The sequence below is a fragment of the Boleophthalmus pectinirostris genome, unplaced genomic scaffold (assembly GCF_026225935.1).
Source record: "Boleophthalmus pectinirostris isolate CB_2022bp ecotype Guang Dong unplaced genomic scaffold, ASM2622593v1 HiC_scaffold_18, whole genome shotgun sequence".
NCBI lineage: Eukaryota > Metazoa > Chordata > Actinopteri > Gobiiformes > Gobiidae > Boleophthalmus > Boleophthalmus pectinirostris.
This window is the reverse complement of record NW_026571133.1, coordinates 25,885,678-25,901,602: the sequence shown is the minus strand read 5'-3', so window position 1 is coordinate 25,901,602 and position 15,925 is coordinate 25,885,678. Positions and strand designations below refer to the sequence as shown.

Here is a 15,925-nt window from a genome sequence, read left to right as displayed (position 1 = left end):
TCATGCAGACAAAAGCATCCCAGCCCAGCAACTGTTTCCTCCTCTTGCAATCAGGTGCAAATGAACAGCCTCCAAAACAGCAGTCACCTAGACAACATTTGGTTGTAAAATGTGATTGTAACAGATTTTAACTAAATAAAATAACAGACTTAAATGCAATATTACGAGTGATTTAAAACTATAAATAATAATATGCTGAGTGTTAAATTTGAGAAATTGATGTGATACATTCAATTAGCCTATTTTGCTAAATAGAAGCCAAACACTGAGTTTTAAAGTTTATTTATTGTGGTCATTTGACTGTTTGTTCTTTACTTGAGACCTTTTACAGATTTGCTGATTAAGGAAATATTGCAACACACACATCAAGCGCTAACAAATACAATTGTTCTAACATACAAATGGTTTTAGGAACCAGAATATTACAGGACAAATACATAGCTGCAGATAATCTAGATCCGCACAAAGGTGAGGTGAGAGGCCTCATGAAAGACAGTATGATTTTTGCTCATATTATCTGTGGAAAGTCTGTTGGGTTGTTGCTGCTGAAGCCTGGGATTGTGAATGACACGCATTGTCTGCAGTCTTTGATTATAGTAAGGCTGACCATAATGAATGGTAATTTCCTAATGTTTTTCCACATTTGTCTATATCGGTCTGCAAGAGATATCCAATCGACATTCTCAAAGGTTGTTATAAGTAACTGTCTCTACGTCTATGAGATCTTCAATAATCCTTTGAACCTTGTTTTTTGAATGCCACCAAACATTTACTGTAATGAATGTGATTCTTGTATTAGTTTAGAGCAGTTAGTATTTTAGTCTTCTTTTAGATGTTACTACATCTCACTTCAATATGTGCTCTAGACCTCTATGGGCAGTCTCCCTGAATACTCTTACCAAATTGCAAATGACCCAGTACTGTTAATGCTACATTAGAACCCACTTAAGTAGTTAATATTGTCAAAACTTGTAAATGCATAAGGCTTCATATATTTAACAAAGGTGTGATTCATAATTCCTAAAAAAGCCATGCACCTGTTCCCCAGAAACTCGTATGGTCTATTTACGTACAGAATGTGGTGTTTTAGATAGCATTTAAAGTGATGTAAAACTGGAGAAATAAAAAAATGGATTCCCTTCTTCTAAACAATCAAAAAGACATTCAAAACTAAGACACATTTTGTGTAGAGACCTGTAGTAGAGAAAATTTTACATTCTGAAAAAAAAACAAAAAAAACAAAAACAAAACAGGAAGTTCCCAAAAAACACCATACATATTAAATAAATATACAAATAGTATGAACTAAATAAATAATACTTAAATATGAAAAATTATCTAAAATCAAATATCAATCATGATTTGCATCAAATAGTTGATTTAGAGTTAACTGACTCCACACGTTTGAGAAAAGGGATAACATCTTACAGTTTTTAGTTAATTTAGCTGTACCTTAAGGTTTCAGTGTTGCCTCTTCATACATAAACCTTCAGTAAAAATCCTACATTTCTATTTTACATGCTGGAAAAGACTCATCTTGCATGACAACAGTGCTGCTGCTAGCCAGAACCATGATGTTCAGTTCCTGTTGTTTGTCATGGGTTTCCTGATACCACTCCCTCAGGACATCAGTGTCATGTGTTGGAATTAGAGTAACCTGAAAATAAATAAATAAATAAATATATATATATAAAATGCACATCTTATTTTTAAAAACTGAAAGCATACCTGCATATTGTGTTCCCAATGGGACTTTCCCTCTAGCAGAGCATCAAGGACAGCCTTGCTGGGCTCTTGAGCAGTCTGGTTGTTGCCACTGATAACATAGTATGAGGATCGCACACTCTTGAAGAATTCAGCATTTACATTCTTGGCACTGCAATGATTAGGGATGTATACCAAATCCATATACATTGGTGGGCAGCTGGGCAGAGCTCCACTCGATCCTTTTCCATTTCCTTTAAAAGAAGTAATTTTTTATGTATTTAATTTTAAATGGCCTAACAAGATAACAAGATAAGCTCTAAATAGAATACTCACCAGTGGCACTTTTTACACCTCTTGAAGCCGAAGTATTGGTTGCATTTTTGGCGTCCTTTCCTTCGCCTGTACTTTTCTTGTGCAATACAGTCTTTGTGTCCTTGGCCTTTGGAGCCACAGGCTTACTCACAGGTGTAAATTTTTTTGAAAGCTTTTTCTTTTTGGACTTTTCACTCCCATCTGTGTTGGAATTTTCTTCAGCCTTAAAAGTGTCTGGATCCACCATACACACATCATGGTGCCCAGGAGATGGAGCCGAGTCCTTGAGTGCCATAGGAGGGGGGTCTACATGTCTGTACGTCAGGGTCCTGTCAGTAGGCAGCGTTTCAGAATCATCTTCAGAGTCTATGTTAGCATCTGCAGTGATTGAGGGACACTCCTCTGTCCCGGGGGGCACATCAGAATCTGTCTGCGAGGGTGCAGATTCACTGATGGATGTGGGTGGGGTCTCTTCACACTGCTTAGAAGACATCTTCCCTCCTGGAGGTCGGGAACCACCTCCAGATTTGGCCAGAGGCTTTTCTTCCTCAAATGTGCGTTCTTCACTGATAAAATATTCCAGAGGATTTGGGTTCATGAAAGATGGGGACAGTTCTGTCTTTGGATGGCGGTACTCACATGATGCGACCAAGCAGAGATCAACATCTGTTTTAGATGCACCACAAGGACTTTGCCTGTTGGTAGCTGGGTCCTTAGAGCCACAAGGAACATTGCAAATACTCTGGTCAAATGTAAGAGGAAGATTAGGGGGAGAAGGATTTTTTTGCACAGAAGGAGGCATTCTGTCCAATTCTTTTGATGGTGAAAGGTTTTCTAATGTACTATTCTCCAATGGAGATGGCATTTTGGGACAGTTATCCTTCTCTTGACTATCTGTCTTTATGAAAGATGTCCCAAGGCTGAGGTTGTCTTTAGCTGATGGATCTTCTAACAATGAAGGTGGTTCATTTAATATGTTCATAGATGCTATCTTTGGTACATCTACAGACCTATCTATCTTTTCAGTCACATCTTGTGTCAAATCTGCCAACTGACAAGGAGTAGTAACAGAGGGAGTGGACTGAGAGGCATCTGAGGGTGTAGCAGAGGTTGTACGAGCATCACATTCTTCAAAAAGTACTGGTTTCTCCCCTGGTGACTTGATATCTTTTTTGTCTGGACTGTATTCAATCTCAGTCGGGCCATTCTCTGTAGCATGAGAGCCACTTCCAAGTGATGGATGCTCTGGTGACTGCTTGCTAAAGTCCAAAGCAAGTGAATGATCAGGTGAGTCCTGGCCAACATCAGCAGACATAGTTGAGTGCTCTGGTGATCTTGTATCCAGATGTGTTTGGTTTTTAGCCTTTGGTGAAATGTCTGGAGAAATAGACATTGGTCTAGGGCTATCTTCTTTAGTCGGAGAACCTTCAGCTTCATGAAAAGTAGTTGGGGTCTGAACCACAGAAACTGACAGTGAATCATCTACTTCGGTTGAATGTGGAGAACCAACTTCTGCATGGAGTGAAGGAGAGTCAGTGGTGGGCTCTGGGAGGGAGCTTGTGGCTAATGAAGCTGTTGAGGCTGAAGCCAAATGAGAGAATGTATCTTCTGCTACCACTTCCTCCAAAGGAGTGCCTGACTTATCAGATGTTGTCCCTTCAGAAATAGACATTTTACTTTCCTCTTTAAATGTTGTACAATTATTATTGTCTGTTTCATGCCGATATATTGATGAGGAAAATGTGCATGGGGGATGCTCTCCATTTTTCTTTTGTCCAATTAGAACTGGTGTTGCATCCTTGATATCTTTTGGTTGAAACATTTGAGGTATGTTTTGTGGAGTACATGCCACATTCTCAGTAGACTCTAATTGTCGTGGTTCATCATGTTCTAGAGTAACTTTATTCGAGGAATCCTCAAGATCACTCGTGACCTCTACAATAACAGGACCCTGCATTCCACCCTCTTCACTAACTAGTGGAAGAGAATCTGCTTTCTCATCAACTGGAGACTGATAGTAAGGTGTGTGACCAGAGGATTGAGGAGAGGATGACCCTTCTACAGTTTTGTCCTCTGGACTTGTTTTTGTCAGTGTAGTTGAAAGTTCTATTGGAGCTGCAAAATTTGAAGAACTTTCAACTTTATTTTGCTTGCTTTCCACTGAGGGGGATCGTATGAAAGGGGACAAAGAGGACTGGGCTTCACCTGGTCTATCATTATCTTGATCACTGGACTCGTATTGTACTGAAACAAAGCATTCAGTTTTGTTTTCAAAGTCTTTTATAAATTTATCATCTTCTAATAATGAACATGGTGATATTGTTGAAGCAGAGACATTATAATCATGTCCTTCAGTGGCATCGCTAAGGGATTTTTTGCATTCAGGCTCACTTTTAACAGGGGAGAGTTTCGGTTTGTCAGCCTCTTCAGATTGTGATGTTTCCAGGATTACAGCATCCTGTGTGGGTGAGTCATCATTAGCAGTTTCATCACTCATTATGTCTTTAGGAGTTGACATGTCATCCAAGGGAGTAGGAACACTTGAGATCTCAATTGTGGACTGAGTAAGTCCCGATGTAACAGTGAAATCTTCTGGTTGTTCATCCCTGTTTTCATCATCTGAAGCTGAGTTCTCAAAGCCAGTTGGGACCATTTCATCATTGATAGATGCTGCTGGGGAAACTGGTGAAGAAACCTTTTGTGAAACTGGTGCTAACTGTTGTTCTACATCTACGACCTCCAAAGGCAGAATCTCTACATTTTTATTGGTCAAATCACTACCATCTTTAGTATTTTCACATTTCTCTTTAGGATATTCAGAGTCTTCATCTTGGGGTATAGCTGGCTTTTGGTTGTTTATTTCTTCTTTTTGTGATTCACAAACTTCTCCGATGTTAAGTTTCTCCTCAAAATCTCCTCCCTCAGATGTCCCTTTCACACATGTTCCCTCATCTTCAAACATTTCACTCATTCTGTCTTTAATTATTTGTTCTTCTGGAGATACACCACTGTCTTCTTCAACTTCAGTCGAGGTGATACCTTCATCCACACTTCCTAATGCTGCCAGTGACTCTTTGGTTTGTGTTACATTCTCTCTTTGTATCACCTCTTTAAGATGTACTTGAACTGTAGCTTCATCTTCAGTTAGCAGCTCTGCCTTGAGTTCCTCAAAGTCTTTAGTTAGGTCTTCTGGTGAGGACATCAGTGACCTCTCTACTTCTGGATCTTCAGCGACTGTAGCTGTAATGTCTTCTGCTTTGCTACTGGTTGTACTGGACTCTTTCTTTGCCACCTTTGATTTGCTCTTTTCCTTCAGTTTGGATTGTGTCCCTGTCTCTTTTTTCTGTGTTTTTGGTTTTGATACTATATTCTTTCCCTCTGCTGTATTCTTTTTTATATCTTTGGAGGGTTTCTTCAGATCTTTCTTTTGTTCTTTCTTGTCCTCGCTCATTGTCAAGTCTTTCTTGATGTCCTTTTTGATTATTTTCTTAGCTGGTTTTGGAACGTCATCCTTTTTTACTGATTCCTTTTTGGTATCTTTCTTATTTTCAAGTGACTTTTTGGGTTCCTTCTTGGGGACCTTCTCTGTTTTAGGTTTAATCTCAGATTTCTTCTTTTCAGGGGCATCCGTTTTAGCTGGTGATTCTACCTTTGCTTCTATTTCAGAACCCTTTACTTTTTCTTTCTTGATTACAACCTTGTCTTTTTTCTCAATCTTGTGTGTTTTTTCAAACAATGATTCCGCATCTGTTTTGGCTTTCTCAGGAGTTTCCTCTTTAGACTCTTTCCTTCCTGTCTTAACTGGTGATGGTTTTGCACTAGACTTTAAGCTTTCCTTGCTGTCTGCCCTATGTTTCATTTTAGTTTGCTTAAGAGTAGGTGTTGAGGGTACACTAGAAGCCATTCCTTTTTGAGTTACAATTGGTTGCTTTAAAAAGTCCAAGTGCTTCAGCTTTTCTAGACCTTCAAGGATGTGTTGCTGGGTGGCATTACCAGGGAAGAGAACACGTACAACCTTATCAGAAGGGTTTGCCGGGTGCCACACAATGAGAGAGGAAATTGATGTCAAATATGAAACCGGGTACTCAGATTCTTTACCATTTGGTAAGAGAATTGATGTGGTGTCCTTTTCAGTGCCTTTCCAGTGTTTCAGAAAGTATTGCATCTCTTTGCTGTTTTTTGCTGGATTCAGCACATACATCTCAAGTTTTCCAACTCCCATTTTTTGGAATAGTATGACTGGCTCAATTATGTTTCCGACAGGTCTTTGTAAAGACTCAACTCTCAAATTCAGTTTTGCAAGTAATTGCTGTGTCATTGCAATTTCATCAAGAGTCCTGCGCATTCTGGAGTTTGGTTCAGCATTATTCAGGTTTTCCGGCAGATTTACAAACACAACACCAATATCAGGTGAAATCATGTTATTTGTCCAGTCACTGTTTGCTGTGGATCCTTGTGATTGTTCTTCTTCAATCTCTGCCATTTTCCTCTGTAGCATACTGTTAATCCCCGGTAGGTTATCATCTCCAATATGAGTCAGAAGAATCGAGTCAACCCTGTCCAGATGTCTAACAAGTTTCCAAAAGCATGATTTTCTGTCTGAGCCACCATTAATGAGCATGTTAAAGCCATTTACAGCAAAAAGAGCTGAGTCACCTCGACCTCCAGGAAATATGTAGCAGCATGGTTTGGAAAGCTTCAAAAAGCCACCTGATGTTGGTGGCTCTAACAAGTCAAAAGGTGCTGGGATCTCGACAGATTCAAATAAATATTCTGTGAACTCTGAGAGACCCTCCATTTCTGGAAGTATGAGCACAGAATTTAATTTCATGTTAATAAAGTCTTGTAGATTGTGTTTGTCCAGGTTGGAGTTTTTCCAGTCACCCTGATCTGGACAGGAAAGTGTAAGGTTTGCTTTGTTTGCTGGGTGAATAGTGCTGAGGAGCTCGCCAATCTAAATGGGGAAAAAGAAAAATGTGCAATGTACTTAAAATGCTTCAGTCAAAATATCTATCTATCTATCTATCTATCTATCTATCTATCTATCTATCTCTCTATATATAGAGATAGATAGATAGATAGATAGATAGATATAGATATATAGAGAGATATAGATATAGATATAGATAGATATGTATAGATATATTATAGATGACGTGACTTACTTCTTGGTCAGTGAAAATGTCAATGAAGTTGTAAAAAGAGAATGATCCAGACTGAAGAATAAGCTCCCCAGTGTTTTCTGAGCACTGTCCCGAGAGAACAAGAAGCTTGTGCTTAGATGTATCTGAAATCATCAAACGAACCTGAAAAATAATAAATAGCATTAAATTGCAGGTAATGTGTGTTGAAAGTGAGCCGAAAAGGCTAGGCGTGCTGATTTGAAAATAAACAACTAAGCATCTCAGGGTTGGCTTTAGCCTTTAATTAAGACACCGCAGGCAAAATAAATAGATTGCAAACCCATGTGAAATTATTATAATGCCATTGTTTTAAGTATAATTCAGTGAAGAGAATTTCTAACTGTCTAATTAAAATAAATTAATTTATACATGTGGATGAGTCACCTCAGTGCTGACCGCTTCATCCGAAGGGTTGATGAGCACCACTGTTTCCAGGGCATTGCTTTTATGATGAAGGATTCTCTGCCCTAAATCACAACAGATGAGAGTAAGAGTACAGTCCAACTCAGAATAATTTCATTATTGTATTGTACATAACGTGAGTAATGTAATTATGTGTATTGTTTGGACACTTCATTTGCCAAGGATATAAGTAGCATACATTATTTACATAAAAATAAATGTGACCAGAACTAGTGGGCTCATAATCAAACATATTAACCTTTGACTGAATACGTTTTTGTCTCCATCATGACACTTGGATCACACGCACTATGATTACATGATCGTATTGTCTCCAGATTTCATCTAACATCAAATGACTAAAGCAGACAGTAGTTTTTCACAAAAGGTTGTTTCTTCTGCATTACCTGTGAAAGCATATAAGGCTTCTGAGGCCAGCATTTTCCTGTCACCTGAGACTGCAGCATCTATTTGGTTACTGCATGGTCTCTATTCATATTTGATATCACTAATTCCTGCTTGAGCACATGGCCATTAACATGATGCTCTCTCCACCAAGGAGGGATTTGCACCAACCATAAAATACACATACAAATATAAATTTGGGAATATAAACATAAAACATTGTCATTTGCTTTGTGCTTATATATATCAACATTCAACTACTCTATTGTTTTTCTCTAACCACTGCCTACAGTGCCCTCTATAGTTCTGTGCAGATTTCTTCAAGTGTCCAAGTGTGGGAAAGCAAGAACGCTCCATTGTCTCAGTTTAGTGTATTATTGGCATGTTTCCGGCTGTTGCCTGCTTTATCTAAGGATGGTGTTTATTGTGTCAATAACTTTGATTCCATCCCAATCCATAACGTGGTTCTCTCTTTTGCAGTGGTCTGAGATGGCAGGCTTCAGTTGCTCTTGGTCCGCTTCCTCACACTTGGGATACTGTTGTGAAGAAGTTGAACTACAGAGGGCATTGACGTCCTTCCTCTCACAGAAGGAAGACCACGTCAAAGACTGTAAATCAGCCGGCAAGACACATCAGAGCAAAATGACTCTTCTGATGATGACTAGATGAAACATGTCAAGGTAAATAAACAAAATGGTCCAAAAAGTAATTTGAAGAAAAGGAGACCAAATTAATCTTAATTTAATGCTGTATTAATGTCACGTAGCATACAGTATATAACTTATTTAAACCTTTGTGAAATTTGTGATTACATTATAGGTGTATCAGACTGCAGTCTTAAAGGTTATGCTAGTTTTTGTATGCAAAGCATAACTAAATTGAACTTTTTGTTAAAATATATATTTTTGTGTTACTGTTATAAAGATTTTGTTATGGATAACATTCAGATATCTTAATTTGGGGTCACAAAGTACTTGATCCTAAAATTATCTAGAGTCAGTACAGATGTCCTTTCAGTGCAGCCCACTGTCTGTAGAGGTGAGCCAGTGTGACATGCACCAATGACCTTTGTTCTGACAAGTACAGAAATCATGCAGCCCTTCTACTACTATCATTAAGTTAGCTGCTTGTTTTTGGCACAGCATCCAAAAGCCATGGCCAAATGCAGATAGTTGAACAAAAATATCACACGGGATTTGATTGATTTATGTCCTCAATTACTGAATGTGTGGCTGTCCTGTGAATGCAATTTCAGCAATACAACAATTTGGTTTTAATCTCTAAATATATTTGAAGAACGTTTTTGCTCAGACTCAACATATACAACACAGTAGCCACCAATAGCTCATCAATGTTCTCTCCAGTAATTATATTAAAAATGACTGGATCCATTGTCTCTGTCTGACACTACACCAAGCTCAAATAGGCACATGAAGTCTCAAGTGCCCATCTGTGACACTCTCTAATCAATATAGTCTTTAATGCATGCTATCAGGCCTTCTGTTCTAGTAATCTAACCTGATGGTCAGCAATGGACATATTCACATAAGTTTAATTGTTTACTCTCTTATCCTCTACTTGGAGACACTGTTGTGGAGCACAATGTTTAATCTACTCAGCGTCCAGTCTCTTTCTTGCCATTTTACCTTTGCCTCATCTTACTCTATCGCGGCTTTTCCTCTAACCTCATTTTTATAGCCATTTGCCCCTGGAGATTTCCTGTTACTAATTACTCCCAAAGCAACTGTGCTCCTTCAGGTTGCAAGGCAACAATACCAGGGGGAATGATCAAATAGGGAAAACTGGGGTCAAAAAGGGAAAACATGATTTGATTTTTTAAAATCGCAGTATTTTCCTCAATTGCATTGTCTTTCTTGATGCATTTGAAGTAATTTTATTTTTAATAAAAATAACCTTGCCCTTGTGTAGGGCCATGCTTGCCTATACAAAGTGGTCCAGAGAGAGGCTTGCTTCCGGCTGACCGTCAAGGCCATACTGCTCACTGAGACACTACATATCTAGTTCACTTTGTGAGACCACTCCCTTCGAACCGTTGGTGTATCTGGAATTAGTTAATAAAACACTGTGCTGACAGAGATATTATAACATAAAATTGTGTGCGACGACTGCTATATGGTCTAATATATTTTAATTCCCTCTCGGGCTGGTCCTGCGATAGATCAATGACATTGCTCTGTACTCTGGCGTTACCTCTGACATCTGCAGAAAAACGAGCTGAGTGCCGCGAGACAAACAGCTTGAGTTCCTGGTCCAGGTTGCAGTCAATAAGGTTGGTGTCCCATGACCGGATCCCTGGAAGAACAAAAACAAAATCAAAAAAACAAATAAACAAAAAATCTTGCTATAAAAATCAAGACAGACGCCATAAGCAATATGCGACAGGCTATGAAGATTTCATGAAACAAATATTAAACTATATTGACTTTATTTAGGCCTATTTATTAGTATCAATTCAACATCAACACATGCAGCATAACACCTGAATTACTTCACAAGAACATCATTAGCAATGTGACAAATAAACAGCTACTGTATCTGTATTCAAAACAGCGCATAATATGACATTTGGCCCACATGGTTTGTTATAGAGGCCGCAGTGCGCATTGGCCACGCCCACTAGCCGGTGAGACGTGGGATGAGAGTAAACTGGTTGCGGATGCTGACAGAGGGAGGGGACCAAGAGGAGAAATAAACTTTGCACTTGCATATACACACTGATACAGATCTACTGGCTGTATACAGAAGAACATTGCACGAAGGCGCATGAGGCTATATTTATTTATTTATTTACTTATTTATTTATTTATTTATTTAAGAAAAGAGGCTACTCCTGACTGCCTGGATTAGACTACGCGTATGGGAAAAACAAAAGCCTGACGCACGTATTTTTAACGTGATGAAAGGAGACTAGCTGCTGCAGGAAAACGCGCACACAGCATGACACCCAACCAAAACTCAAGCACAAACAGCGTTTCTGATGCCGAGTTCAGAACAAATGCTGAATCACTGCGGTGAAATATCATAATATTCATATAACAGAGCAAGTATTTCAATGGATGAATGTGCGACACAACAGGTCTTTTACTCTAAATGGACTTGGAAAAGAACGCAATGACGCTTGGGGCACTGTGGCAGGTGGAGCGACGCACCAGTCAGTGAAGGGATGGGTCGCCCATCGTTTCGGGAGACTGGGAGGGGCCATGTCAGTACTGAGACATATATGAATCCATATGAAGACATAAGCAATGCATTAGGCCAACATTTTTAGGCAGGTTAAAATAATAATATCGTGCTGACGCCCATCAGCTATAGCCTATGTTACATTTTATGGGCCTATCGTTCAAGTCTAACTTGAAACTGTAAACTTGGCCTCCATCCTCAGCCTACACCCCATATTATTGCTCCGCTCGATCTTACCTTTCTCTATGTCCGCAATAGCACACTTCAGATGCTCCTCAGTGACTACTTCCCCGATCACCACGAGCAAGTAAAATTTGCTGTCATTGAAATGTTGTGAGGGACATGAGGATGTCGGCGTGGTTCCGATGTTGCTTGGGGTGTACAAATTCTCCATCGCATCTGCGGACTGTACCAGGGTAGCCATCTCCCCGTGCTCTGTGTAGCCTGACAGCAGCAGTAGCGTTAGCAGCGACAGCCTCCTCCCTCCTCTCAAATCTATGCTCTCAAGCAGGGACCACACTCAAGAGGCTGATAGGAGTGGCTCTAGCCTTTTATACCGGCAGACAGTGTGTCATCCTCGGTAACCGGGGAGGATGAGGAAGCCCCACCACTATTTTGCACACTCACCCCAAAGCTGATGTCATTGGCAACAAATCAAAACTCCGGAAGTCAGGGAACTTTCTATTGCCTGTCATAATTGATGAGGTTTAGGCTACTCATGATTGCAATTGGTTTATCGTAAACGAGTTAAATTAGGCCACCCCTATTTGACCAATTAAGGCTATTATGCTATTATTAGTAAGCCTATTTTATGTATTTGGTTTATTTGACAGGGTCAAATACAAAAACATACATTTCAGTAGTCATCTTAGATACATTTACGAAGATAAACCAAGTCCACATGACTATTTTGACAACATAAACCTGTTGTATTGTTATTCTATGCCTAATCGGTTGCAGAGGATGGAACAAGATTTAGTAAATGGACCATAAAAAGACAACAGGTTAAAGATTTCTAAATGAAAAATCAAAGAAACTGTGTTCACATGGAAGTTACCTTCTTTCTTCTGTATAAGCGAGACTGACAGTGTAATGAGGTTTTGCAGTGTGTGATGTTAAGATAAAAGATACAACCATTCCTGGACTCCTTCAAACAGCCTCCATTGCCTTAAAAAGACAATGAGCGGCACAACAAAGCTAGAGCTATGACAGAGGTGACTGGGATGCAGCTGCTTTGTACTGCATCTTCCTTTTGGCTACATTTATTGAGTCTTGTGGATTGACCTTGCAAGTATTGTATTGACTTTAAAGGGATTTTCTGGGGTGCACACATGACCATTAGATGTGAATGTTTCAGGGGCTGTGGTTGTAGTTTTGATTCGTTTGAGGCTATAGGAGATCATATCAAACATTCAGCAGACACAACTGGGAAAAGTGCATTAAAAATATAAAAGGCTGCGACCAACAGAGGTGGGGGTTGTGGCTGTCGGGTGAGATTCAGGGATTGTAGTAGTTTACATCGACAATTTTAGGGAATGTAATACATCCTTAGATAGACGGTGTAGTGTAAAAACGTTGAATACATACAACATACGGATTCCACAAAGATTAACGTAAACTTGGATTATTTTGCATGTTGATTTGAAACAATCACAAACATCCAAGTTACCAAGATTCAGCTTTAAACATTGGTCCCGGCCTGGAACAGCCAGGCCTAAAATAAATGTAATTTAAATCTGAATAATGTGAACAATAAGATATAAAATATAGTGCCTATATGGCTTGATTTGGACTGTCATTTATTTTTTCTTGACACGAACCAGTGATTAAAGACGGAAATTAAATTATTTCACAGTGTACGGGCCTGTAACAAGCTCTTTCATTGCCAACTAAAATAAGCTATATTGTTTTGCAATCATCTCAATTAATTATCAATCAATTTGTTTTACTTGGTTTGAATTAGGTGAGCTGACCATGCACCTTGACTGCCATTTATTTGTGCTGTGTTCAAGAAAGTTTTGAAGACTTGTATCACAGCACTCTCTAGTGGCAACAATTTGCCTACACTCCAAATGATGCGGAGTCACAAGGACTGGGCGCAGTCAGACTATAGAGCACAGCAACTTTTAACCGACAGGTGGCAATGTAGTGCTGTGACAGACAGCGAACGCTTCAAAATCTCTAACTTTACTCTCAGCTGTTCGGGGCCTGCTAACAGAATATTGCAAATATTTGTAATGTTTGAATGTATATTTTGTTAAGTCTATGCCAACCACAATTAAGAAAACATTTAGTCAGTTCACAGCAATCAAACGTGCACCAACAAAGCCCATGTAAATGGTGCCAAAGCACCATCAAAGCGTGGATCAGTATCAAAGCGTGGATCAGTGCTAAGTGAAAACCAACGTGTGGGGAAGCGAATACCTGCTGTTTATAACTGACCTTACTATAACAGTATGGGATTAGGCTGTAGTCCATGGTTTATTTAAAAAGCTGACATCCTTTTCAAGTGGAGAAATAGTTCTGTGTTCACTTGTTTTCTTTAGGAGCAGGCATTTCTGATGTGGTTCAGTGATATTAATATTCCCCCAGAATTCTTAGTTAAACTGCTTTTGTGTGTGGTTGGCTGATGCTGTTTTTTCTCTTTTTTAAATTATATGGTTCCGCAGGCCTTTTCTGTGTTACCTTATATAAATTTAAATTCTGCATCATATCTGTGTACTGATCATAGATATGTTTAACATAACATGGACACTTACTACATGTGACAGGACAGACCATGTGATACTTAGGCTAGGGCTAGGCTGTTATAAGTTGTACATATTTAGATATTTGTTTGGAAGTACAGTACAAAAGTCTTACCAATGACAGATTTAAATGTCCCTTGATATATTGACGTAAACTCCAGCAATGACACTGAAAACCCTGCAGTCAATGCCACAGCCTTACAAGTAAACTATAGCGATTTTTTTTATTTGAACACAATAAAAAATAAAAAAAATAATAAAATAAAATAAAGGATAAATAACTAAATATAGTGCAATATTGTGTTTCTTCTTCAAAAGACATAACCCATTTGACTGTATCAACTCATCCTTGTGTGCGTATGATTTCACTTCCTCTTTAGGAACAGACAATTTCACAATTGTCAAGATGCAGCATAAAAACGGTGTACTTCCAAGAACCATTATAGATGTTTGACCTGCTATGATTATTTTTTCGCCAAATGAGTTGAACTAGATGTTTGTTGACATAAACTAACATAATGTAAAAAAAAAAAAAAAAATGTGTAGTGTATTTTGTAGTAGCCAAATATTTAATCTGTTACATTAATCCATCTCCTTTTAGTGATAGTTTTAGTATCCCAAGGAATCCGCTGCAGCTGTTGCCAAAGCAAATTGGGTGAACACTGTTTTGGATTGGCTTGTTTACAGGACCAAGTAAGGCCATGGGGCAAAAAAAACCTTGGGAATGCTCATTACTCATATATATTCCAGCCCTGGGATTTCCAATGAATATGACCCAGGGGACATCCTAAATATATTTTATTAGTGTTATTTTATGTTCCAATATCACATTTACTATGTGATACTTTTACCTGCTCTTTGATTCAGATAGCCTACAGTGCAGAATAAAGTAGTATTTGCAGTAGTAGTATTTATGTCTTACGAAATTTTTATCTATGAAACTCTGTGTCTACCTCCATAGTACTTCTTATTGAACCTCATATGTGCCCTTGAACTGTGATCATATGAGAAAGGATATTCAAAAGACTATAACACACAATGCAGAATGAGCAGTAACAAGTGTGCTGTTCCACATGTACTGTACAGCTGTTGGCTCATTAATCAACATAGTGCAATTACATGATACCAGAATATGTGAGAAACACATTGAAATTAAGTACCTCCATCATCATCATCTGTAAATGAGGGAAACTTTGATACAGTTTCTGAGAAAAGATTTAAAAGTTGGACTGTGGTGCCTTCTCAGACTGGCCGCAAGTCTCAAAGATACTGTAGCCTACACTGTTGGTTAGCGCCATATCTTTTTCCAAGATAAGAAATAATAACAAACAGTCTGTCTTTCTGGTGAGATAGTGGGGTTAATGTGACCAGTATTAAACTCCTCAACAACACTGAAATAATAAACAAGTAGTATGACAAGTGCAAGTGACTTTTCCCCCTATGTCTACCATCCTATCCACAGCATGGACATCATTGCAATCAACTGTACAGAGAAAATGTTACTGTGAATTTCTTCAAGTTTTATAAAGTTTAATCATATCCAGGGTTGTGATATAACAGGCTTTATTAACACTGATTAATTCAGAAATCTTAAATTCCCAGGGTGTCTTTAATGCAAGTATGTTCATGTTTTGCAAGTATTTCACAGACAAGTGGTCAGTGATTCATAGGCTTAATAATCAGATCTGATAAATAATAAATAATCTGCATTTGTTTTTCAAATCCTCCTGCATGACTTAATCAGATTTTTCTGACACATAGATAACTGCTCTCTTGAATAACAATCCTTTGAACATAGTCAGCTAAAATTACCTCAGCTAGTGTCGAAATGTTTGTTTTTCCCCTTTCCAAAGAATGGGCCAAAGTGACTTACATTCAAAATAAACAGTTATGCAAACAGTTATATGTAGACACAGATATAGATCATATATACTTCAGTTAAAACAATGAGCTCTTTTAGTAGATTTT

At 38.5% G+C, this 15,925-nt stretch overlaps 1 protein-coding gene across 1 annotated transcript; it reads right to left on the bottom strand.

The window, feature by feature from the left end:
* Positions 1 to 272: 272 nt before the first annotated feature.
* Positions 273 to 11,784, bottom strand: map1b (microtubule-associated protein 1B). The gene is made up of 7 exons (XM_020921922.2): positions 11,448 to 11,784; positions 10,221 to 10,322; positions 7,587 to 7,669; positions 7,185 to 7,325; positions 2,041 to 6,973; positions 1,729 to 1,958; positions 273 to 1,657 (listed from the first exon to the last, which is right to left on the bottom strand). The coding sequence occupies exons 1-7, from the start codon at positions 11,632 to 11,634 to the stop codon at positions 1,502 to 1,504; spliced, it is 5,832 nt and encodes a 1,943-aa protein (XP_020777581.2). The 5' UTR covers positions 11,635 to 11,784; the 3' UTR covers positions 273 to 1,501.
* Between the last annotated feature and the right edge of the window lie 4,141 nt (positions 11,785 to 15,925).

Excerpts from the sequence above, each read along its gene's own strand:
- map1b (XM_020921922.2), bottom strand. The coding sequence starts at position 11,634 with ATGGCTACCCTGGTACAGTCCGCAGATGCGATGGAGAATTTGTACACC. Across the intron at positions 6,974-7,184 it reads ACATTTTCACTGACCAAGAA|ATTGGCGAGCTCCTCAGCAC; the intron begins GTAAGTCACGTC and ends TTCCCCATTTAG. Across the intron at positions 1,658-1,728 it reads ATTGGGAACACAATATGCAG|GTTACTCTAATTCCAACACA; the intron begins GTATGCTTTCAG and ends ATTTATTTTCAG.